The 24,879-nt window shown below is 44.1% G+C and overlaps 1 protein-coding gene across 2 annotated transcripts in view; it reads left to right on the plus strand.

The window, feature by feature from the left end:
• St6galnac3 (ST6 N-acetylgalactosaminide alpha-2,6-sialyltransferase 3) overlaps positions 1–24,879 on the plus strand; it is a 515,374-nt gene that overhangs the window by 329,991 nt on the left and 160,504 nt on the right. For both annotated transcript variants that reach the window (XM_085677523.2, XM_048453542.3), the window contains exon 3: positions 2,053–2,462. In XM_085677523.2, the coding sequence (XP_085533649.1) occupies positions 2,053–2,462 (410 nt within the window). The remainder of the gene's footprint in view (positions 1–2,052; positions 2,463–24,879) is intronic.

Below are 24,879 nucleotides of genomic sequence, written 5' to 3' on the forward strand. Positions count from 1 at the left end.
GCATAAACCTCCATGACGTATACATTTCTGTTTTCTGAACCGATCACCTTTGAGTGCATGATACAGGATGCTGATAGATGATGTGTTCATGCACAGAAGCACAGCTTAAATGCAGGTGTCCTATCATCAGGAATTCTTGGGTATGATTTCTTAGCTTGGTTGGTCCTCTTGGAACTGTACCTGCTGTATGGTAGACAGCCAGGGGCTGCTGGCAGGAAAGGTGACCAGTTGCAAGTGTGTGGTCCTTGTCTGGATGGTTTTCTGAGTTGCGTTACCCAGGATTTTTCTTACTGAGATGCTATAGCTGCACTCAGCCTGCTGATGGGTTGATGTGGTTTCCCTTGATTGCTTTTTTCTTTCCCTCTGCAACGGTTCTAAACTAATTGGGAAAGTCCATTTATTCCCTAGTATTTAGCTTGTAATTCATATTTTTTTTCTAATTCTTAGTAAGTTTCTTACTTTTTTTTGACCATATTCACCCTGCTTCGCTAATTCTTCCTAGCTCCTCTTCTCTTTCCTATCCTCACCTAGCAATGGAGCTCTCAGCAGCTGTTAGCTTCTGGGAAGGGAAAGACCGTTTCCTCCGAGAGTGTAGCCCCTGGCTACTCAAGTGAAAGACGGCAGATCTGAGAATATTTTAGTACCACAAATTTGTCTTGAAGTATTTTTTTAAAAAGGGTTCAGTCACTTAATAGATTATTTTAAATCCATTTCTTTCATTTTGTAATTTAACAAATTGAGCAACCAGTATATTCCAGGGACCTCTGTTGAAATCAGAGGCAAAGGCATTATTTTTTACAGGATTTCACTGTCTAGATGGCAGATACAACAAGAGGAAATTAGGACAGTACCCTGTATGAGAGAAGCTATTCTTCTTCAGTAGGCAAAAAACACATCTGGGTTCAAATTCAGCATCAAAAGGTGCAATCTTATCGAAGGTGGATGAGAAAGATGCAACATTTGCCAAAGTGTGTTTCCTTTGCTGCTTTGAAGATGGAGCGATTTCTCAGTATGGGAAAGAAATAGCAAAGGTGATGTGTGTGATTATTTTAGGAGTCAAGGAAACAGTAATGCTAAGAGCAGAGAGCCCTGTTAGAAGATCTCGACTTAGTGGGCCTGAAGGATGGCTTACAGGTTAAGGACATGTACTGCTCGGGCAGGAGACCCTAGTGTGGTTCCCAGCATCCATGTCGGTGGTCCACAGCCTGTGATTCTATCCCAGGGGATCTGATTGCCTCTCCTGGCTCTGTAGGCATTTACATGAATATGCTCTCTCTCTCTCTCTCTCTCTCTCTCTCTCTCTCTCTCTCTCTCACACACACACACACACACACAAATAAATAATAAATAAATGTAAAGCAGAGGAGAGCCAGACCTAGAAGACATAGGCTTAGAAGTTCTCATTTAGAGGATTCGTGTTTAGAAGGTGTGGGCTTGGCTCTACCAGTAGAATTTGTATTAACTACAAGTCCCACATCAGTGTTTTGCTTTTGAGTCTGATAGTTCCATGGAGAGATATCCAGGCTTTTGAGATGTTTGCATGCCTTTTCGTGTTCTCAAGAGAGGCCTTTCCTTGTCCACCTAGAAACAATTCAGGCTCAAGGGATCATTAATACAACGACTCAGGGATTTTTAGGCATCACTGTAATATTTTTGCATATTTTGATATGCATGCATATCAAAGTACAACATACGTGCCTCGATCTGTAGCTCTGGCAGCACCCTTACCATAGAAAAGAAATAGTTTCATATTCTCTCATTTCATTTGAAATTACGGGTCTAAATTTATAAAACTCATCCTTCAGAGTGGACATGAATGGCTGTTTTCTCACATAATTTTAAGCTAGCATAGGGCTACAGAAAGTAATCATTTTCCAACAGGATGTATTTACTCTTCTAATAAACGCCCACTGCCAACTCGATAACCCATAGCAGAGTCTGCAGGATAGATATGTATCGGAGGTAATCCCATACTCAGTCATCATGCGGTGAGGGACATTTCGGCTCCTTGAGAACTCATTCCATGACAGTCTTCCCTTTTCTCTTTTCCAGCCTCTGCAGCTCGACTGTGACCACTGCGCCATAGTGTCCAATTCAGGTCAGATGGTGGGGCAAAAGGTGGGCGAGGAGATAGACCACTCTTCCTGCATTTGGAGAATGAACAACGCCCCCACCAAGGGCTTTGAGGAAGATGTCGGCCACGTGACGATGGTTCGCGTCGTATCGCACACCAGCGTTCCTCTTTTGCTAAAAAACCCTGACTATTTCTTCAAGGAGGCGAGCGACACCATTTATGTTATCTGGGGCCCTTTCCGCAACATGAGGAAGGACGGGAACGGCATTGTGTACAACATGCTGAAAAAGACAGTTGATAAGTATCCGGACGCACAGATTTACGTGACCACGGAGCAGCGGATGAGTTACTGTGATGACGTCTTCAAGGAGGAAACTGGGAAAGACAGGTGAGTCCCCTCTGGAACAGCCTCGTTGACTTTTATTGTCTTTTATGGTGAATCTTTGTCGCGCTATCAAATGAACATTTATTTTTTAAACCAGTTGCTACATGGTTTTGATTGTTATGATGGCTGCAGGAGCCAACAAGGAGGTTCCATTAATTCCACCCACACTGCTGTCTGTTTGCTTCATTTTAATAGTTTGAAGCTCCGAGAAATGGTGGATAGTTCTCCAAAATGTCCTTAGATCTCTTCCTATTTAGCTCAATTTATTATTGATTAGATTGGATATTTGGCTAAAAGAAGATGTCTTCACATTCTCTTTCGACACAGAAATACTTAGGAATTTCAGGCTTTTAAGCCATCTTAAGTGAGAACCGTGGCTCCCTCTGCCTCCTGGAAACCAGAGACAGAATAGACTATTAATCCTCTAATATAACTGCATAGATACACACATACCAATAGCCCTGTGATCTTGAACACTACACTAAACAAAGTACCACATTGGCATTATTTATAACTTAAAATCATTAACACTTGGATTCTTAAAGAGAAATGAAGTATCAATATCCTCGGCTCAATTATTCAAAAAAGCTGCCTAAGTTTTGGTGCGTACACCTTTCTGTCCCATTTCGTAAGTCACTGTCCCCACCTTCTCTGCTCGAGGCAAGTTCCCCTCATTCACCCCTTCCCCATCTTCCACTACCTCTCCTGGCTCAACTGTAATTGCAGTGCTAACAATCTGATTTCCTTAAAATGCATGCCTGTCTTTGACTACTCAATAGCATCGAATAGAGTGTTGTAGCTATTGGGCAACCGGTGGCGGAGCGTTGGGATTTGCCGTCTCCAAGGGTAATTTCTGTGCTCACCATGCACTGGCAGTCTCAACAGGGACTTTTTGTGATCTGTTTTTTTTCCAGTGTTCTATCCCCCACTTTCACCCTCAAGAGTGTCTTCTTTAGTTTCTTAATAAACAGTATATATTATATTTTATCACATACATGCATTCACACATACATGTACACACAGACACACAGGCATACACACACTTGCAGCACTCAGGTGGACCAATGGACCTATTTCTAGTGTGGGCTGATTTTCACTTAGCGTGTCTTCTTCTGAGCGCCTACAATGCAGTTTCACCTAGAATACAAGACAGAGCAACATGATAGCATGAGTCTCTCCTCTGTAGGAAGAACCTCAAAGGTGAGATCCAAATCGGCGTCGAATAGCCAAAGAGACAGGCAGATCTGGTATTTGCAAGAATTGTACTTATGCGTAGCACCATTCTGTATGAATACGACCATCCTCCTGGGGCCCCAGAAACCTCTGGTCTCTCACTAGCCCCGAGCAATGCAATTAACTAGATGTATTTGGTTTTTCATTAGAGCTATCCCTTAGGGTACCCCCTGGTTACAATGATAAGCCTGAGGATCATTTGGGGGTATCAGAGAAGAGCTAAGTGTGGTATTTGTTCATGGTGCTTGAATCACGTTGACTTTTTCCTGTGAGCTTTCATTGAGACAGCAGTGTCGCAGAGGACGGTGTGGAAAGATTAGAGAATGGGTAGCATCGGGAGGTGGTTTTCTGTGTCCGTGCTGAGTAAAGCTGCTTCTGCTGCGTCAGATGTGCTGTCTCCATCAACGGGGTCACTAAAGCCGAAGTTCTTTTAAAGGTCAGTTGATTTTATGGTACAGTTTTGCTTCTTCGGTTTTCCCTTCCTCTGTTACTTCCCCTGCTACTGCAGACAGGATAACTAACGTCTGCAGGTTCTTTAGAGCTCTGCAGAAGGGAGGACAAGCAGAATTTGACTGGTCAGTGTGCTGTGGATCAAAAGGACTTCAGAAACTTCCATCTCATTATGGTTTGAATCCAGCCCTGCTTGTGCCGAATATAATGATTTACCGGGGTTCTCTGCACACAACGACAGATTTCAGAGTCTCTCTGAGTGGGTAGATGTTTGTTATAGACACACGTGTACACACATGGAAACTGCGGGTGGAAGCCTGGTGTTTCCTTTGTCACTCTTTCTGCCTTATTGTTTGAGACAGGGTCACTTACTGATCCTGAAGCTCCCATCTCGGCTAAGCTGGCTGGGCGGTGAGGTGCCAGGGCCAGTTGTGGCCTTACAGACACTCAGGGGCCCTGCCAGGCTTTCACATGTGTTTTGGAGATTTAAACTGAATTTGGTTTTGCATCATGGGTTCATACACATTGTGCTGTATTCACAACCTCAACAAAATCTTCAAACGCCGAGCCTGGTGGTCTCATAGTCTCTGTAGAGCCAGGCCTCAGCTTGAGGAATTGCTAACTTATGACCCATGTTAGTCCAGCTGAATCGCACACACTTTCTCCTTCCCCAGGTATTATTTTGAAGGGAACCTCAGACTTCTCTCTATTCCATCTTTAAATGTTTTACTGTGTATTTTTAAAAGACCAATGAAAGACTCCACACCCTATGTGGAAATACAAACACTTCCTCCACACCACTGTGTGTATCCTTAGCTTGCAATGGTCAACATTGTCCTGTTGTACAAGGAAACTTGTACATCTATTTTAAGTATTAGTTCAAATCAAGGTTAACATATGGTCCATGCATTATAACTGAGTGGTGTGTTTCCTGTCTGTACTTACCCATATAACTCTTTCCCTACACCAGTCCTCACTGAAGAAACTTAGCCACCTGGGTTTTCTACCATGTAGTTTGTTTTATTAACTTCTCCCCGTGCTATTTCTTTGACATTGGTTTTTATGTATTGAGATTGACTGGATTCAGATCCAATTACTATTTATTTCCTTGCTATGAGCATCTTGTGATACTTGTAATCACATGATTATACTTAATGTATACTGAATACTTGTAAGAATATCTGAGAGCTTTCTCTCTTTGTGGTAGAAACCACTAGTGATAACTGTCTAGAGGCAGGAGTTTATTAGTTGCAAAACGGTGGTGTTTTATCTTTTGATTGCTGGTGTACTCTGTAGAGAGAGATTTGCCCTCACTTGGTTACCATCAGACAAAAGACTGATTGGTTCTGATGCATTAGTTTCTTGCTTGGCATCCTCTGAAGTGACCCACATGTCCATAACTTCTAATATTTACACACTGACTAGCAGTTAAGTGTATCTGAACATTTGTAATCTATTTATTCTAAAGTATGATGCCTGCTCTGAATGTCTTCAAATTGGCTTTGCCTGCTCTTGATGCACGAGAGGTCATGGAGAGCTTCCCTCTTTCCTCGGATTGTAGGTTCTTCAGCCCTTATCCATATCCTCCTGTGAACTTGTAGTCAGACATTCTCCAAGGAGCCTTGATTCCTCTAGTTGTTAAAAGAATATAAATCATGGTAGTGTGGCGTTCATTATTACAAGGTTGGATCTTTGTTTCTCGGCCTTTAGAGTGGGCAGAGCTAAACTATAAACAATATATGCTGTGTGCATTGTTTATAAGATCGTCATGAACTGAGCCTTTCCATTCTAATTCAGGCCCACCAGGCTTTTATCTTAGCATGCATGTCTAACGTCCATGTCTTCTTTATGGTAGGCTGCCAATCAAAGATCCCAGGAACAGCATTGCAATTAATCATTTGCTTTATCTTACAATACATAGTAAACTTGGAGTAATGGCAGATCAGCTACGTGATCTTTGCAAGCCTCTTACAAGTACTGTGTACCGAAAGTGTTTAAATGGCAGGCGCTCATGCCCGACATGTAAGGCTGCATCTGCTGGATGTGTGCTGGATGGGTCTTCCCCAAAGACTGCAGTATTTTCTTCTTTCGTGGCTAGAATGGGTGCTGTTGTGTGCACACATAGTTGCATACCGAAAGGAGTGAGGAGCGAGGGGTCTTCTTTAAGTTAACTTTTGTTGTAAAGCTGTTTCATTTCATTCACTTTTGCTTCCAGATTTTATCAGCAAGTTCTCATTTTTGTCTTTGTGTATGCTTGGCGAGGCTCGAACTCATGGCCTTAGACCTGCCAGGCAAGTACTGCACCACTGAGATAGCACCCTGATCATCAGATTCTAATGGAGAGAGCATATCACTGCTGATTTACAGCCTTGAAATGTTGATGTCACTGACAGTTAAAATGATTTTTGATAGAAACATTATTAGGTTTAGTTCCTCAAAGAAAAATATTTCTTGATTCCTTGCAATGGTCAACATTGTCCCGTAGATGTTCAAGTTTTCTTTTACATCTATTTTAAGTATTAGTTCAAATCAGGATTAAGATATGGTCCATGCATTTTAATTGAGTGGTGTATTTCCTGTGTGTACTTACTCATATATCTCTTTCCCTACAATCTTCCTTCCTTCCTTCCTTCCTTCCTTCCTTCCTTCCTTCCTTCCTTCCTTCCTTCCTTCCTTCTTCCCCTCTCTTCTTCTTTCTTTCATTTTTTTTTCCAGTCATCGAAGTTCCTTTTGAATACAGCCTTCAGCTGATGAGACAACTCAGTGGAAAAATGTGTCTGTCTCCAAACCAAGGCCCACATTTGATCTCTGTGGCCCCAGTTGCAGAAGCAGAGAACTGATTCTTGGGAATTGTTCTCTGATCTCCACACACGCTCACCCTACGGTGTGTGTTGTATGTGTGCACGTGCCCTCGCAACACAGGTAGACAGGCATAGCACTTTCTTCTCTTTCTGAAGGGACTCCTGTTGAGGAAATGTGTATTGGTGGAAACAGTGCTCAGATGCCTTCCTTTCTTGGGATGATCCTAGACTAACCCTTACATACACTGGAATTCTTTTCAAGCCAGATGAGAAACCATTTCTTCTTATGTTAGTTACTGCTTAAGACTCTGGCTTGTGAGTGAGTGTGACCTGTGGGGAGCCTGGGAGCTGGCACAGGACATCTGTTCGTTCTCTGGAGTTGTCAGATTGTTGGACAGTGACCACCCTTATGGCTTTGTCTTACTGAACGTAATTCTGATAAACAAAAATTACGAATTCCATACATCTCCTCTGTATGGAAACCCTTGGAATGAAAGGTTTTTATATTCAAAACATTCTGACCAAAATGTCTCTGTGCTGCCCCTTTGAATGATTGGTATGCATAAATAAGCCTATCGTGCTGGCAGCCAACATTCATCCTAATGCATCTTTAGACAGATCCCCCTGGAGGTACTACTGGGCTGACAGCGGCACATGGTCCCCTCCCCCTGAAGGATGAGAGTATGTGCTTGGCATGCACAGGTGTGTGTGGTGAGTATTAACTTCCCCGAAGGCCACAGACTGATCGTGAGTGCTGTTCTGTAACCTCTGGCAGGTGGGCAATTGCCGCTTGCCTCCCACTTCAGAAACGTGTTGGCAGATGTACACACATTATTTAATTAACTAATAATTGAGAAAAGCTATCATCACTATTAAAAGAGCAGAGCTAATTCTAGGCTGATAAAGGACTCTGAGCTGCCCCAAATAGGTCGTAATTAGCTGACAGCAGTGTGGCTCCGCCTTTAGGATGGGTGAGATTAATGAAAGTTAGGAGCGATTGGAATGTTGTTTCTGAATGCTCCTGTCTTAGGTGAAGAGGGTGAGGAAAGAGGGCCGCTTTTAAGTATCATTTAGGAGGCTGAAGATGTGACAGCCACTATCAGGAGGTACAGAGAGCATGGGACAATGATTTGTATATAGCAAGTTCTCCGCCTCACTCCTTTCTGATAGAGCGCTCCATCAGCCGCGCCCAGTCTCTGGGAGAGAAAGAGAAATCAGACAAGTGTTGACCCTGACTGGTTGACCCTTGTTATCATGTGTTGACCATTTCCTTATCTAGCCAGGGTCTTAAGGGCAGTGTGGGTTTAATTCTTTCAGCTGGGTCATTGTTGAAATTTTCTTGGAGCTTATATCATTTTGAAAGTTTCTTCTATTATTACTCTAGGGATTAAATTGGCTCACAGCCCTCTGGTTAGCAAACTCACAGTAGTTTGTAGGTTGGGGGGTTTCATGTCTCCTCTGAGGATCTGGGGTCCCTGCCACTGCATAAGGCAAGCGGATTCAAAGAACACAGAGTGGCAAAGAGGAGAGTCCACACAAAGCACATGAGGCTGAGGAAATGTGCCCCATTCGCCCAAAGAAGTGGCGTCCTTTGTGTGCCGACTCCAGTGACAAAGACATCAAGCTGCTTCTAATGCTCGATAAATAACTCCCAACCCCAGAAAAATCGGGACTGAGAGGAACCAGGCAAAGTGGAAGAAGCCTTGGAGTGAAGAAGACAGTGGAAAGCATGTGCTTTCTCTTTGTGTCCTTTGGAAGACTGTCATTGGGAACTACCTCTTAGCACTTTTTCTGCTGGAAGTGGAGTTAATGGTCTTTCCCTGGCTGAATTGTCCTTCACTTGGCAGAAATACTGAATTCATACAGCAGTTGTGACAGACCCGTTGGACTCCAGGGTTACAGAAGTATAAGGAGGTATCCAGAACTCTGGCTTCATGCTAACCAGCATCCAGGCACAGAGAACTTCCTTTTCCATTATTAAGAAGCCTGTGTCAGGCTCCTCTGTAATGCACAAATGCTGGGAATGGAAAAATCCCATAAAAAGAAACCATCTCTTCAGCATAGCAGGGTAAGAGGAATGCTTATGATATATCAAAATAACTGTACTGACTTCTGTGTATTTAAAACATGCATACACACACAAGCACACATGTTCATACACAAACACACATACTTATACACACACATATATACACATACACACAGGCACATATGCACACATACATGCACACATACACACTTGTAGGTGGAAGCTTCCTGTCTTGGAGCCACTCAGTCCCAAATACCCAACAATAGCTTCCCAAAATTATCACAAGAAGGCTTATATTACTTACAAATGTTCAACCAATAGCTCAGGCTTATTATTAATTAGCTCTTACATTTTAAGTTAATCCACATTCCTCATTTATGCTCTGCCATGTGGCGACACCTTTTCTCAGTACTGTGTATGCATTCTGCTCTCTCTCTCTCAGTCTGGTCAGTGTCTCCAGATTCCACACTGCTCCTTCTCATCATCCTTAGTTTGTTTGCCCTGCTAATCCTTGCTGCCCAGCTGCTGGATGATCAGCATTTTATTAAACTGATTTGAGTGATAAATCTTTACAGTGTACGAGAGAATTACTCCATGACAAAAGTACACACACACACGCAGAACACATGCACACATACACGCTCATGCACACATGCATATACATACATACATGCACACACACACACACACACACACACACACACGAGGGGATGAATAGAGAGAAGCTTGTTGAGGGGAGAGATTATGCTATCCTGAAAGTCCAAGGAGACATTGCGCTCAGCAGTCCTTTCAGTACAGTGGCTTCTGAACACTGCACAGGTGAAGGCAGAATGTCTTCAGTGGGAGCTGTGCAAGCCGTGTTGAGAACTGCATGTCCAATTCTGACCTTAAAGGTTATTTGTGATAAGCTTTGTCTCCACAGTTACCTACCTCTTTCTGTAATTTGGATTTCTCCTAGTCTTGCATTTCTTTATTTGCTTATTTCTTTATTTAGACTATCTTTCTCTCATCAACACTAGTTTACCATTAATTAAGATTTGTGAACTAGGAACAAACTCTTTCTCTGTATTCTTTTAAAAATAGAGCTGAGAACTGAAGAGTTGGCTCCGTAGCTAAGATCATCATATATTGCTATTGCAGAGACCCTGAATTCCTAGAACTCACATGAGATGTCTCTCAACCAAAATGTCTGACCCAGGGGCATCTGATGCCTCGGAGCTCCAAGGTTACCTGTACTCCCGTGCATACAGCCCCATACATATGTACACATAATTTAAAGTAAAATTACTCTTTAAATACACACACACACACACACACACACACACACACACTTTCACTTAAACTTGTTGGGCTCACCTGTACTTCTAGAGTGTGGCTGCTTGAGCAGCCGCTTCAGCACGCCTTGCAGCGTGCACTGCAACATCTTGGTGCTGACCGCTTCCTCCTGGGAAACACCTTTTCTCCTAGTTACAGGAATACTGTTCTTTGAATTAGTCTTCCTGGTGCAGCTTTTTCCCTGAATAAACAGTTGATTGTCCAGATCAGCATAGGCCCTTCCTGACTTGAGTGTGCATCCTGTGGACTGTTGGGCAGCCTGGAACTAGGCTCTAGAGTTTTCATTTCACTGAGAACTCAGGCCGGCCCAATGTTGCTCATCGGAGGAGACCACTTTACATTGTGCTATTTCAATTGCTTTGAGTGGAAGGACAGACAACATATCACTCGCAGTTAAAGAATAACTGTTTCCTAACTGACTTTGATAATAACCTTGGTAATCTATAGCTAGATCCCAATTCTGTGACCCTGTCCTATTTATTATAAGTCAGTCATGAAGCATATTCAAGGGTGCTTGTTATCGGCCACACCATGTCACTTGTCCATCTCCTCCTTGGGACAGCGTAGTGAAGGCTGCTGGTTATGGCCATCTCTAGAGTAAACCGTGTGCTTTGGACTGTGCCCTTCAGCTGAGGGACTCTCAGGTGTGTCAGTGCTCCTTGAGTTCACCTCAGTGGCCGCTCACTTCCCCTCCTCCATTGTTTCCACTGCTGTGGCTGTGGTGTGCTACTGTCTGCCTTTCATACAGGTCCTGTCGCTCACACATCTGCCTTTGTGCTTGTAGAGATGCTGCTTCTGCTAATGGCCCTTCCTGCATCACGGTACACACAGAGACAGGCCGTACTTTATCACCAAGTCAAGTGCTGCCTCATTCATGAAACCTTTGTAACATGCCCACATCAAGCTTGTATTTCCTCTGAAAAATCATAGCTTGTGTGTTTTTTTTTCTATCATTGAACCTTTGGTGCTTGTGTCTAAACTCATCAGGTGGTCCACAAACACCTTAGCAGGGTACCAGCTCTATGTATTTGTTTCTTTAAACACAATGATAGACTCCTGGCTCTAATAGTCATCCTGTAAATATTTAACAGATGAATGAATAAGTAAATGAATGAATATGAATTCTCCCCAATCCTTTTGTGGACCAGAGATAGCTTAGTGGTAGAGAGCTTGCCTAGTGTGTTCAACGTCCTGTGTTCAGTGCCTATTACTGAAAATAAAACCTAAAATCTCTTTGTTGTTTATGAAATGCTAGTGAATTTCAAAGCAGTTTTATGTTGTATAGATGGCTCACAGGAATGTTGAATGGATAAATTGTAGGGCTGGATTCTGATAGCAAAGTTTCCCCAGATCTATTCAGAGAGACCACCCATGCTCCATCTTAGCCAAAGGTTGGCAAATCTGCTACCTTGTCTAGGGTTTTCATGGCTGGGCGCTGGGCTTGTAATAAGTCACTGACAGATCCATTCTTCAAAGGCAGCATTCTATTTTAGTTTCTCACCAGTGGGAAAGCAGCTTCCAAAATTTCACTCACAATTCTCTGAGCTGCCAGTTGCTTCATGAACAGACCCAGTCGGAGAACCTGAACCCACCAACACCCTTGATCCTTAGGTGGCAAACGGAACTTCCCTCCCAGAGCAAAAACAAAAGACCCAAGCAGAGGATCAAAACCTCTAGCAAAACTATCTGGCTTCATTTGCCAGCTACACATTTTAGTTCTCTTTTTTAAAAAAATAACACACAAACATTTTCTTCTCTGATAGGAAAACTGTAAATTATTATAGTAGAAATATTTTAAATATTGAGCTTAAAAAAAACTGACAGCCATATCTTCTAGCACCTGCAGAAATGCTTGGTGAGTTTGTGGCCCACAGTTGAAGAAAAATGTTGAAAATATTTTACATATAATTCAGATCACGCCCCTCTTTGGTCAAACCCTGTGGTAGCCCTCTGCTTTTATATTTCTAAAATTTTGTTCATATTTTCCTACCCCATTTCACCTTTTCAGTTTTAGTTTTTGAGATAAGTCTAAGCAGGTGTAGAACTTGCCAGGTAGCTAAGATGCCCTTGAACTCTTGGTCCTTCTGTTTCTGTGTCCTTCATATGCAGGTCATGGGTGTCACCGGTACACTCAGTGCCTGTGGGCCTAAGATCAAGCCCAGGGCATCGTGCATGCTAGACACGTATTCCACCTTTGGGGCCATATCCTCAGTCAAGGTTATGCTTTCCTGATGGCTTTCAATGTTTCTGTTGGAGTCCTGGTCCTCTTTTTCCCCTCTGAGCTTTATATGTCTAACTTAGTTTGATCATCTACGACACCTTCATGCTTATTTTGGGTACCTTTGCTCTAGGATGCTGCCAGGATGCTCTTTCTCCCTCATGGTGCATGGCCATCTGTTTGTCACCAGCTCTGTGAGTTGATCACAACATTTGAGACGGAAATACAGACTTCATCTGTCCAGCATGTCCAACTTTTACCCTGTTCCACTTTTCCTAATTTTACCTCATGGACTTTTCCAGTCTACCATGTTCTATAATGTATTTATTTATTTCATTGCTTATTTCTTTTGTGTCTATCTCCCAATAGGATATACCTTCCCAATAGGATACATATAGGGAAAAGGGAAGGGTTCATTATTTTGTTCACTGATACAGACCGAGGACCTCAAATAGTGTGGATTATATAACAGATAATCAGAATTTTCCTTTTGGTGGTGAATGACCTAGAGATACACAAACATGAAGGGGTGTAGGTGGTCTTGTAAAACTTGTTTTCCAGGGTCCTTCCTCGTAGCTGGACAGCAAAGCAAGAGTTGCGGATGTTCAGGAAGAGCATCAAGCGTATGCATAGAGCATTGTGATCTCATGGCAGAGACCGTCCGTTTGGAAATACTAGGATCGGAGTTGTGACCATTTTACCTAAGGAATTTCCTTGACTGCTTTCCATTCTTTAGTATATGGTCTTAGAGTCAAAATGTAGTTGGCTAGATTGACTTGACCAGCTATCCAGTGAGAACAGCAAAGCTCTCTTTCTTTACCTGGAGAACAGTGGTCTCAGGCCTGCAGCTCACATCAGGGTCACCTGGGAGCTGATTACTCTTACACACACACACACACACACACACACACACACACACACACACATACCACACACACTGCTGGGTTCCTGCTTGGAGTACCCTACTTGGCATTTCTGGGCTACACCTTAACTCAAATGCTCTGCTTTTCTAGGAAATTGTCAGGCAGTGCTATACAGGGCCTAGGTCCACACTCTGAGAGGGTCTCTGTCGGAGAAGGATCAAGCCACATTAAATTATTTTGGCTATATTTTGCCCCCTTTCATTGGTGTCGTGTTTTCGAATGTCTCGAATGCGTTTCTGTGATAGTTTTGTGGCGGGGATCTTCAGCTCGGGATCAAATGCCCCTGCAGCACTGCGTTTTCTTTGCCACTGTCTCAAGCCCCTCTGCAGTTCTGCCAGATGCTGTTGCTCATTAGCGTGGAGGAGTGTGGCACTCCATCATTCAGGATAGACTAATCACCCTGTCCCGGCTCCCGAGCGAAGCGCCAACCGTGGGTGTGCGCTTAGTCTACTGTAGTTTCCCAGTTTTGCTCATGAAGTGTTTATTTCCCTAACAATGCCTGAGTTCGTCACTGTCTCTCTGTCCTGCACTCCTGTCACATTGTGTCCCTTTGAAGTTCAGTTGGGCACCATTCCATAGCGGTGACCGTCACGGCCTTACCTGTCTGTGTGTGCAGTTTCTCTGTTGCTTTAATTACCCATGTTGAGGATACTTGAAAGTATATCCATAAATTTAAGATACCAAATAGCTCTTCATTGTCTGATTCACCCGAGCGGATGAGGAGGACCCTTCCAGTATTGACGGCAAAGCCCAGCATCATTTTCCACGCATCGTATTTTTCCTTATGGAGAAGGCAGACTAAGGAAGCACAGTCAATGAACAACATCTTTGAAGCTTAAAAAAGCAAGACACTGACACAAAGATGGGCAGCCTCTTCTAGAAATTATGAAACTGTGTGATGTAGAGAACTGGTTAAAATTTAGGATCTGAGTCGGGCAGCACACGGGAGGCAGAGTTAGGTTGGATCTCTGAGTTCAAGGCCAGCCTATTACTCAAAATCTACAAAGTGATTTCCAGAACAGCCACAGCTGTTACACAGAGAAATCCTATCTCAGAAAAAGCAAACCAAAACTTAAAAACACTAACATAGGGTCTGGGGAAAATCTGTATATTAAATATTCAATAAGTAGACTAAAAACAGTTTTCATTAAAATAAAAACCATATAGGATAAATCATACAAAGGCTCAGTTGCATGTGCAATGCTATCTCCTGCTGTGAACAGGTTATTTAGTGGTCCCAGAATGCTTCTCCACATAGTTGAATATTGAACGTGTGGGATTTTCTTGAGTTTGCACTGATTAGAGATATGAGGAGATATAGTAGAGATTTTCCAGAAAGGCTGACAGGCCTATTAAGGAAGTTCTTGTTGGGAATAGCTCTTTGCCCATGAACTCTTTATGAACCAAGTTGTTCATATCACTGTTCTGCGCTGAGTGTCTCAGCCTAACAGTTCATTGCAGAAGAGCGCACATGAGCAGCCCAAAGAAGCGCACAGCAATGCCTAGCTCCGGTGTCCAGGTCAGCTCTCCAGCACATGATTGTCTTAGTTTTTCTCTCTGTTGCTATGATAAAATCATTTTGCACAAGGCAACTTTATTTTAGGTCACAGTTCAAACAATAGTCCAGAATGTGCAACAGGAATTTGAAGTCTCTGGTTACATTACTACCACAGTTGGAAGGAAAAAAGCAATGAATGTCACAGGCTAGTACTTACCTGGCTTTTCCCACTTTTGTACAGTTTGGAGTCCCAGGCGGGAGCTGGTGCCACGCACAGTGTGAGATCCTCCTCCCTCAATTAGTACAAACAAGGTAATCCCCCAGAGGCATGCCAGAGGCCCATCTCCCTTGTGATCCTACGTTGTGTCACATGGACTGTTGACACCACCTACCGCCATATTCTCGGTGTTTCTAAGTCATAGTCTGCCAGGCTATAACAGACACAGTCAGTTTTGTTTAGGGATGCATCCATTTCTCTTCCATCAATGGCGCACATTTTCTTGTTTGTTCTCCATGGGGATTGTGATGGATCCGCCCTTTTTCTTCTGTTTGCCTTCATCATGACTCATGACCATCACACCTGGATTAGGGGGAAGATCTCCAAAGATCGAACTGTTGGCAACTCAGTCACCTGGAAAGAAATCCATGAAGTATGAGACAAGTGGAAAGTGCCGTAGAACTGGCACACCCTACTTTCTTAGTAGGTGGGTGCTTATTGGGCAGAGAGCTGCTGGTGTATTTGCTGCCAAGCACATTGTGGGTGTTCAATAAATATTAAATAATAAGAAGAATTTCCCAATTATGACGAGCATTTTTCTCCATTAAGCAGATAGCGCTCCATAGGAGCGGGCCATTACTTATAAGTGTGACACAAGGTCCTGGCAGTTGTGTGGGAAATGTGGCTCTCACTTCGGTTACTGATTATAGGCTGTGGCAAAGTTTTGTGTCAAACAGCTTGATCAATATTAGTTAATGTTTGTTATTTTAAAAAAAAAAGTGAATAGAGAGATGGACTTTTTGTGTCCTTGTCTGCAGTCTCGATGATTAATAACCCTCAGCTATAAAATCATCCCTTGTAATGCGATATAAAAGACATCTCGGAAGGCAGCACTATGTGAGTGCAAGTCTCACCCTCCCTGCTTTCTGCCAGCGGTCTCCTTTCAAGTCCTTGGACCGTCTCTTTGCAGTTACTAAGGCTCAAGATGCACACCTCTGCTCCTCTCATGGCTCGGAGCCGTAGCTGAAACCTCCGTGGAGCTAAGGAGTTAATTAGGTGTTCCCAAAATACACCCCATTTTAAGATTTTGCACATCACCACGACGAAAATAACAGTCTCATCCCGTCAAGCCATGTAAATTGCAGTGAGCCGGATGATGCGTGGCAGCAATTCTGCCTCCTTAGGAGCGGTTTATTTTGTTGTCAGCTCATCCACATGCCCAGAAGTCACACACCAGAGGCATGACTTTGCCTCTGGTGCGAGCGAGGTTTGGTGAGCGGATGTGACTTCCCTTTTCAAGTCTGCTTTCTATAAAGGGTCTATGCAAAGGAAGCATTTGAAATATACACCAAATAGCGGCGTCTGCTAGGAGCCGAGGCAGCTGCGTGACTTCTCATCAGAAAACATCCTGCTTACTGACATGCCCAGATGCCCTTACCCACATAGACTCCTACTGAACCCCCCCACCCCCCGCTTAGGAGGGGCATCCGTTTGGGTGTGAGATAGGCAACTCAGAGTAGCTTCGTCCATGCCGATTGCAAACATTTCTGAGTACATGTTCCGTGGGTGATAAGTGGATGTCAGGCCATGTCCAGATGCAGAGGAGCTGCTGATGTTTGAGACATACTCTCTACCCTTACCAGGATCTCTAGAGGCTCTGGCATGTGTTGGCAGGCTCTCTGCATCCAGTCTCACCTCTTTGTTTTTAATATTTATAAATAACACTCATCAGGATGTCAGTAGGTAGGAAATGAAAGCAGCCCAGAAGCCCAGCCAAGACCATGCACATCCTGGTGTGAGTTAAAGCGATGCTGACCTCGAGGCTGTGCAGAGAATCAAGATGTGTTCTTGGGGGAAAGTAAGCCTTAGGCCAAAGTCCAGGCTCCGCCTCACTGATGGACAGTCCATAGGCTGGAGATTGTACCTGAATTCCCTACAGACCTGTTAGGAAATCAAGACTGTGTACTTCTAAAGCCCGGAGTCTATCCAGAATATGAGCTCATAAATATGTTAGCGTATGATAATGCACATGTTCCTATTTTGAAAAGCATATAGTCTCCATAATTCAATACGTCCGGAGCACCACCAGGTAGTGACAGAATTTTTCTCCTTTGTTTCTCTTGGGTCTTGATTCAAATGCCATCTTGTCAGAGAACCTTCCCTGGCAACACCCTTCACCACCCTCTCGGTAACCCATGCACTGAACTCCATTTTCCTTGTCACTACAGTGTGACATGTTCCAATTTGCTCTTACCAGTCTACTGTGTGAGACTTTTTTCAGCGGAACTTGATGCTGCCCCTTCTCAGCACACCTAGGATGCTGACACACAGAATCGCCCAGTTGTAGAGTGGGAACGTGTGGCTTTGGGGGATGCTGACTCATTAACAGAAGGACCAGGGTCTCTGAGGACTGGAGTAAAGCTGGTTCCTAACCTTACCCTTCTGGTATGCCTTGGGAGAGTTTTATCATGGTGACATTTATGCTTAAGACGTGCCATCTGTGAGAAATGACATATCTGTTAATCAGCATTTAATTTGTTTCTGTTTCTATGCATGTGAGACAAATCTAATTGCTATCAGAAATTCTGGTAACCAGGGAGCACATGGAAGTGATATAGTTTTGTTAAAAAACCTGGAAAGCGAATGTTTCAGTGAGGTTCTGCATTGAGAAAAAAAAAAAAGATTCCTGCAAAACTTCCCGAGAATTCATATATATCTCAAAAATCTCCATTAACAACTCTAGTGGGCGAGGAGAAAGGGAGGTGGCAGGGGGAGCTAAAAATGAGTCCAGCACATTTATTTTGTGGGCAAGGAAACCTAAGATTAAGGCAAATTTAGTAAATTTCCCAAGATTCTCTGCATTTTTGTGAGGCTTCCCTCCCTGGTTCCTCTGAATGCCAGACTGGTACCATGCTTGCTGGCTGCTGTGGCTTCCCAGAACTGAGTTGACACCCCACCCCCGCAGTGTTTCTCAGTGTGTTCTGTAGATCCCTGCTTTCTTGTGAAGGATATCCCACTTCCTCAGCTTAGACACTCTCAGAAACTGGATCCCGGGCTTCTGTGGTGTGCCTTACATATCAGTTTCTGAGATCCAGTGACCTACCGTGTGCAAGGATCCTTGAATTTGCTGTCCTGGGATGGAAGAACAAAAGCTTTGAATCATATTATCAAATAATTTAACAGCATATTTATTGAGGGCTTTGATTGGTGGTTTTCCTCAGGGAAAGACACTGGCCATTTAAAAATCTCCTTAGAAGTGTGTGCGGTTAGTTTTCTGTCAACTTGACACAAACTAGGTTATCTGGGAAAAGGGAACCCCAAAGGAGCAATTGCCTCCATCAGATTGACCGGTGGGAACATTTATTTGATTAATAGTTGATAGGGGAGGTCCAGCCCATTATGAGACGTGCCACTTCTGGACAAGTGTGAAGACAACCTGAGCAAGCCATGGGAGCAAGCCATAAGCAGCATGCCTTTAGAGTTCCTGTCTCTGCTCTATTTAAGTTCCTACACTGGCTTCCCTCCATGATTAACTGTTATTGGGACGTATATGCCCAATAAACCCTATTCCAAAGCTGCTTTTGGTCAGGATGAGAAAGCTAACTAGGGCAGTTGGCCATAGGGTAGATAAGATATGACCCTCTTGAAAACTTGAATTTAAGCCTTTCCAATTCATTAATTTCTCCCAGAAACCTTGTACAGTACAAGGTAGCCTGTGGTGGTCTCAGTCAGAGGTGTCACCAAAGGCTTATGTCTGAAGGTTCTGTTAGGGGCACTGCATGTAGATGTTATGGAACCTTTAGGAGCCACAGATTTTCTGAAGGAAGTCCTGAGGACAGGTTTTGGGCGTTTGTACCCTCTTCCTACGTCCTGCTTTCTGTTTGCTTTCTGTGTGTTGATGGAAGTGTGATCAGCTAACTTCCTGCTTCTGCTGCCCTCTCTGCCTTCCTGCCACCAGTGGGCACTATCCCTCTGGAACTCTGGAGCCGTAAGCAAAAATAAAACCTTCCTCCCATATCTTGCTTTTAGTCATGGCATACCGTCACAACAATAGAAAAATAACTGATACGTAACCCCGTTTTCAGGAGACAGACGCAGATCCACAGGAACACTGTGGACCTCAGAACGATGTAATGCAGCTCACGAAGGCCCGGTGCCATTGGGCTGGACTCATAAACTTCTGATGTGTCTTCCAAACACATACAGTGCAATCCTTTACTCAGAGACCATGGAGGGGGCCTGCTGCTTCAGAGGCAGATGTTGCTCATTGCTTTTGGTGGGGTCCCTATCAGTTATCAGCTTTGGGGAGTCTTAGCAGTTCTTGCCACCGCCCGCCGTCACCATCTCCTTTTACCTGAAGAGGTTCTGCTTATCCTTTATCATCTTGAGAGACGAATCACTGTCCATCAGCATTTTGCTTCTTCTCACACAACCCTGAAATTTCCCAGGAATAGCTTTGTGGGGTTTTAATTTAATTCTCGGCATGGTGAAAACTGTTTAAGGCATATATCAAAGCACAGGCTACTGAATATTTTATACCGTGGGAACTGTCTTAGGAAAAAGTTGAGGACTTAGGGCCACAAAGGAGAAAAAAATGAGGGAGAATGGATTTGAGGAAGCGTTATAAATCAGAATTTCTCATAAGAACGTTCATGTCTTGTGTGTTCTCTGCCTTGCAACCTCCTTAGGCACACACTTCAGCGTGGCTGTCCTCTTGCGCATTCCGTGTCGCTGCAATTTTCATCATAGGAAATGGGGGCATTAATAACTTGGTCTCTGTGGACAGATCATAATAGGAAACCTTATAAGTAACTGCCCACTAATGGGAAAATTGAAAATATGCACTGAGTTCTTAATGGTCATAGTGTAGCCATTAAAATTACAATTATGTCACAATGGAAGAACTCATTTTGTATTAGTTTATCTTTGCATAATGTTAATAGCTAATGAAAGTGTGACAATGGCATCTAATTAAGCTTGACAACATTTCTGCACTCCATATAAACGGGCTCTATTTTGCTTGCAGTCATGTGTTGGGGACATTAGCGAAGACTGGTCTATCTCTAATAGGAAGCTTACAAGGTGAGACTCAGTCTTGTGAAATGTTGGTCTTCTGATGAATGGGATGGCTGCCTGGGCCGGGCCTGACAGAATTCTGTGCTGAGAGAAGCACCGGAAGAGACTTTCCTCCCCAGAGTGAATACTGGAATGTCACCTCCAGCCTTGACAGGGAAGCTGGAGGCACAGTATCTACCGTGGCCTCATTTCCCTGCAGGAAGGCTCTTCCTGGCCACCTCGCTCACGCAGCTGACTCTAACAGCCCCGTTTATCTTTCTTCCTCAAGCATTCATTTTTCGTGCTGTGATGCCCAATCCTTGTATAGACTTGGTGTAGCTGTCTGTTTTATGTCTGGTTCTGGCTGGCCACCTCCACCACTGCTGTGCAGAGTACCCAGTGTACACCAGGTCTCAACAAACATTGCCTGGCAACAATGCCAGTTTTGCAAACACTGGGAAGCAATAATCAAAAGCCTTCTTGCGATTCCTGGAATGTGCCCGAAGCTGCTCTTATACCGAGAAGTAATGTTTTCTGAGCTCCTTCCTTATAGGGGTCTTGTAAAACCTCTTGGCAGAATCAGGCACTGTCCCCTCTGCCCTGAACTCAAAGGCCTCTTCCTTGAGGGAAATGTCATTTTAGCAGAGACTTTATGAGCAAGGACAGAGCAGCACGGATCGGGAGCAGTCCTGAGCGCCCCTCTCCTGCTGCTGGCCACCAGATCCCGGCTCAGTCCCCCCTTAGGATGGACCTGGCCTCGCCTTATTTCTATAACTCATGCCACTCAGACTCCAGAAATAAAAGCCAGTGAACACTGACTGTTAGCCTCTGCCTACCCCTAGCCTGGGACGCCGAGGCTCGTGACCATCCACAGATACAAAGCTTTCTCTCTCCCATTGCAGTGCATGTGAAGAGCTCCAGATGCAACATTTGGTGATTCTTTGTAAAACAAATTGAAGGCTGTATAGATACAATTAAAATAAAAATTAAATTTCAGGTAAGAAATAATATGAAATTCTTGGCAAATTCAACTGATTTTTTTTTAAAGCTCTTGATATAGGGTCAGATTTATGACAGGTTCTCCCCTTGTCTGTCTCTCTGTTTTTCTGGTTTTCTTTCTCAAAGACATCATACAATTTTCTATTTAATTGATTTTTCCTGGAAATCTATTGCCACATTTTCATCTATGCAGAAACAGCTGCAAATTAGACAGGACATAGGGATCGAATAAAAAGCTGACCTGTCTGGAGCGTGTTTTGCTTATCTGTTTATTAGGGGGTCTAGATTTATATTTTAAAGATTTTCAAGATTCACCTCAAAATCCATCATATGAAGAGCTCACACGTGCTCCTCCTCCCGGACTGTGTTCACGCATGCTCCTCCTCCCGAGCTGTGCTCACACTCACACGTGCTCCTCCTCTGGGCTGTGTTCACACGTGCTCCTCCTCCCGAGCTGTGCTCACACTCACACGTGCTCCTCCTCCGGGCTGTGCATGGCCCCTGATGTACTCTTGTGCTGATTACAGTGGCTGAGCCTATGCTGATGTGCCAGGATCACCCAGGCTGTCATTGATATTAGGTTCATTCTGGAATTGTTCACTCTTTAGATTTGGACAAACCTGCAACAACCCCCTCCCAATTCTAGCACCACATGGTACTTCCAGTAAGGATCTCTGTGGTCCTTCTCTCTCCTTGATTTTAGCCGCTGCTGATTCATTAGCAGTTTCTGTGGCTTTGTCATTTTTTAGCTGTCAGGGAAGTGGAATGAGATAATATTCAGGATTTTCCTATTATCGTCTTTCACTTGAAATAGCATGTAAGATTCCTCCATGTCTGTCCGTGATTTGATAGCTCCTCATTTATTCATGGTCCTATTGTGTTTTTCTACTTGCCTAATAAAGGGCACCTTGGCTGCTTCCAAGTTTTGTCAATCGAGAATGACCATCTTATATCCCTTTATCATTTCTGACAGCAAAGTATGTGCCAGAAAGAACTTGAGAGGAAAATTGTATTTTTGCTCATTGTTTCAGAGGGCTCAGCCCATCATGGTGGGGAGGGGTGGCAAGGGAGCATGTCACAGCACCGCAGCCCAGAATCTGACCAAGGAGAATGCTGGAGCTTTGCTGAGTCACACACTCTCTCCAGCACCACACCAATGCACTTTTTGCAGTGAGACTCTGCCTCCTCCCTGCTGCTGCTGCCTCTTGGCCTGTGTTTTTCTCTGCTCCTCCTTGCTTGTACCTGCTCTCTGCTCTGCCCTCTGGGTGTCTTTGTTCCTCCTTGCAGCTCTCCCTTTGCCACTCCAGCCTTCTGCTGTTATCCCTGGAACCGGACTGATCTGATTGCTGTCTTTTCTCCTCTCAGAAGCATTTCTTGTCTCGTACGTCTTTTCTATTGTGGTGATGCTTGTCACTCCGGTTAGATTTTGTTTTTGTTTTGATATTGTTTTTCCTTGCTTCCCGTGTTTGTTTGCTTGCTCGGTTGGTTCATTTACTTTACGGGAGACAAAGAGCTTTCATCCTCACCTCTTACTCCAGGTTCTTCTCCCTGCTGCATTTTACAACACGGGTAAGCAATTCATTTAAAGTCCAGGCAGGCAGTTAGCTCTGTGGGTGGTGGGCTAATGCAAGATTTCTGTTTTCTTGGTTACAGCATTGTGTGTTTTACAGAACTGTTGGTGCCACAGATGTGCAAATATTTGTAGTTTGAAGCTAGAAACAATTCCACTGTTGCTCAACAACCCCTGGCTTTTGGGTTGGCTGCTAGCTCCCCCCCCCCCCCCCCCCGGCCTCTTCTCCATCAGATGTAGCTGACTGGCTGAGCCTGAGAAAGACAGCAGTCATTCGGACTGTGGAAATGAGCTTTTACAAGTTAGCAAGAACCTACCAAATGGAAACGTGCTAGGTCCATCTGGTTCCCCAAGCCGTGGCTCTGCTCATAAGTGAGAGAAAAGCAGAGCCATAGCATTGCTGCCTTAAGAAACCCAGTGCCATCGTGGCTGTGATGACGTGGGTGGTGGTGGCAGATCGAGGGGATGCCCAGACCGCCATGCTAATTCTGTGTTGTGGCACCGCCCTCTACAGTGGTGCTTAGGTGTTTTAACTTGTGCACTGATTCCTTCACTTCCTCTTTTAGCACTGACATTTCCTGCTCCTATTGACGACAGCACGCTCATACCAGTGTGTGCCGGACACTGCCACTTCTTTACTCCTCACAGAGACCTCCATAAAGACAGCTGTGCTTGAGCTGCCGTGGCCTGGTCACCCCATGGACACAGTCTCTTTCCCAGGCTGCTCTTCTCTGAACAATACGTTCTCAATTCTTTATTCAGTGAGCATTTGCTGAGGATCTAGCCTGTGCTAAACCCTGTGAAGAGGAGCAGGGTGGAAACATCAGAAAGAGCTCCCTCTAGCGAGGCATGCAAACACAGCAGCAGGGGAACACACCTGAGACCTGGGCATGGGGGCATGTGTCTGTAATACGCACTTGTCTGTAATACGCACTAGTCAGTAATACGCACAGAAAGACTGCCTTATGCTTGAGGTGAGCCCAGGCCGCAAAACTCAAGACTCCATCTGTTAAAAAGGCAATCTTTTGGGCAGTGGTGGCGCACACCTTTAATCCCAGCACTGGGAGGCAGAGGAAAGTGGATCTTTATGAGTTTGAGGCCAGCCTGGTCTACGAGAGCTAGTTCCAGGACAGGCTTCAAAAGCTACAGAGAAACACTGTCTCGAAAAAACAAAAGCAAAAACAAAAACAAACAAAACAAAACAAAAGGCAATCTATCTTTAAAAAACAGGTATTTATTTACAGGGTAGAGGAGAAAACTGAGGTTAGGGTCAGAAGCTATAGCTGGGCCTTTCTCCTTGCATGGAATTCACTCCAGCAGGCTGGTATGTGTTGACAAACTGCATCCTGCCGCTGCCGCTGGGAAAGGATTTTCTTCTGGCATATATAGTTTGATGATTCACATTTAATGCTCTGTCACTTCCTTTCTCAATAGGCCAGTTTCCTTGTCTTTAAAGTTAATAATTCATTTACTCAATAATCAAAGCAAAACCATAGGTGAGGAAATATTTAAAATATGTACATCAAAGAGCTGCTGATTGAAAATATATAAAAAGACTGCGTCTAGAAGGCATTTCAGCAGATACACGAATGACAGGCATTTCATACAATCAGATTAGGTGAGGGGAGCAAATGATGAATGAAGTGGAGATAAGGGTGTGCAGCAAGGCTAGGGTAGATCAGAGGTGAGGTGCTTCCACGGGGTGTCTCTGAGTGTGGTGGTTTGAAAGGCAACGGCCCCCAAAGGCGTGGCCCTAGTGGGGGATCTGCTTATGTGGTAGTGTTGGAGGAAGTGTGTCACCATGGAGGTGGGCTTTGAGGTCTCATATGTGCTCAAGCCATGCCCAGGGAGACAGTTCACTTCCTGTTGCCTTCTGATCAAGATGTAGCCAGTACCATGTCCGACAGCATGTTACCATGCTCCCCACCATGGTGGACTAAACTTTTGAAACTGTACGCTGCCAGCTCAGTTAAATGTTTTCCTTTATAAGAGTTGCCATGGTCATGGTGTTTACTTACAGCAACTCTATTATAAACTGTAACAGAGACACTCAGAAATGAGGAAGACATGCATTCACACGCCAGAGCAGAAG

This window comes from Myodes glareolus, chromosome 17, assembly GCF_982192425.1.
Source record: "Myodes glareolus chromosome 17, mMyoGla1.1, whole genome shotgun sequence".
In the NCBI taxonomy this organism is placed as follows: domain Eukaryota; kingdom Metazoa; phylum Chordata; class Mammalia; order Rodentia; family Cricetidae; genus Myodes; species Myodes glareolus.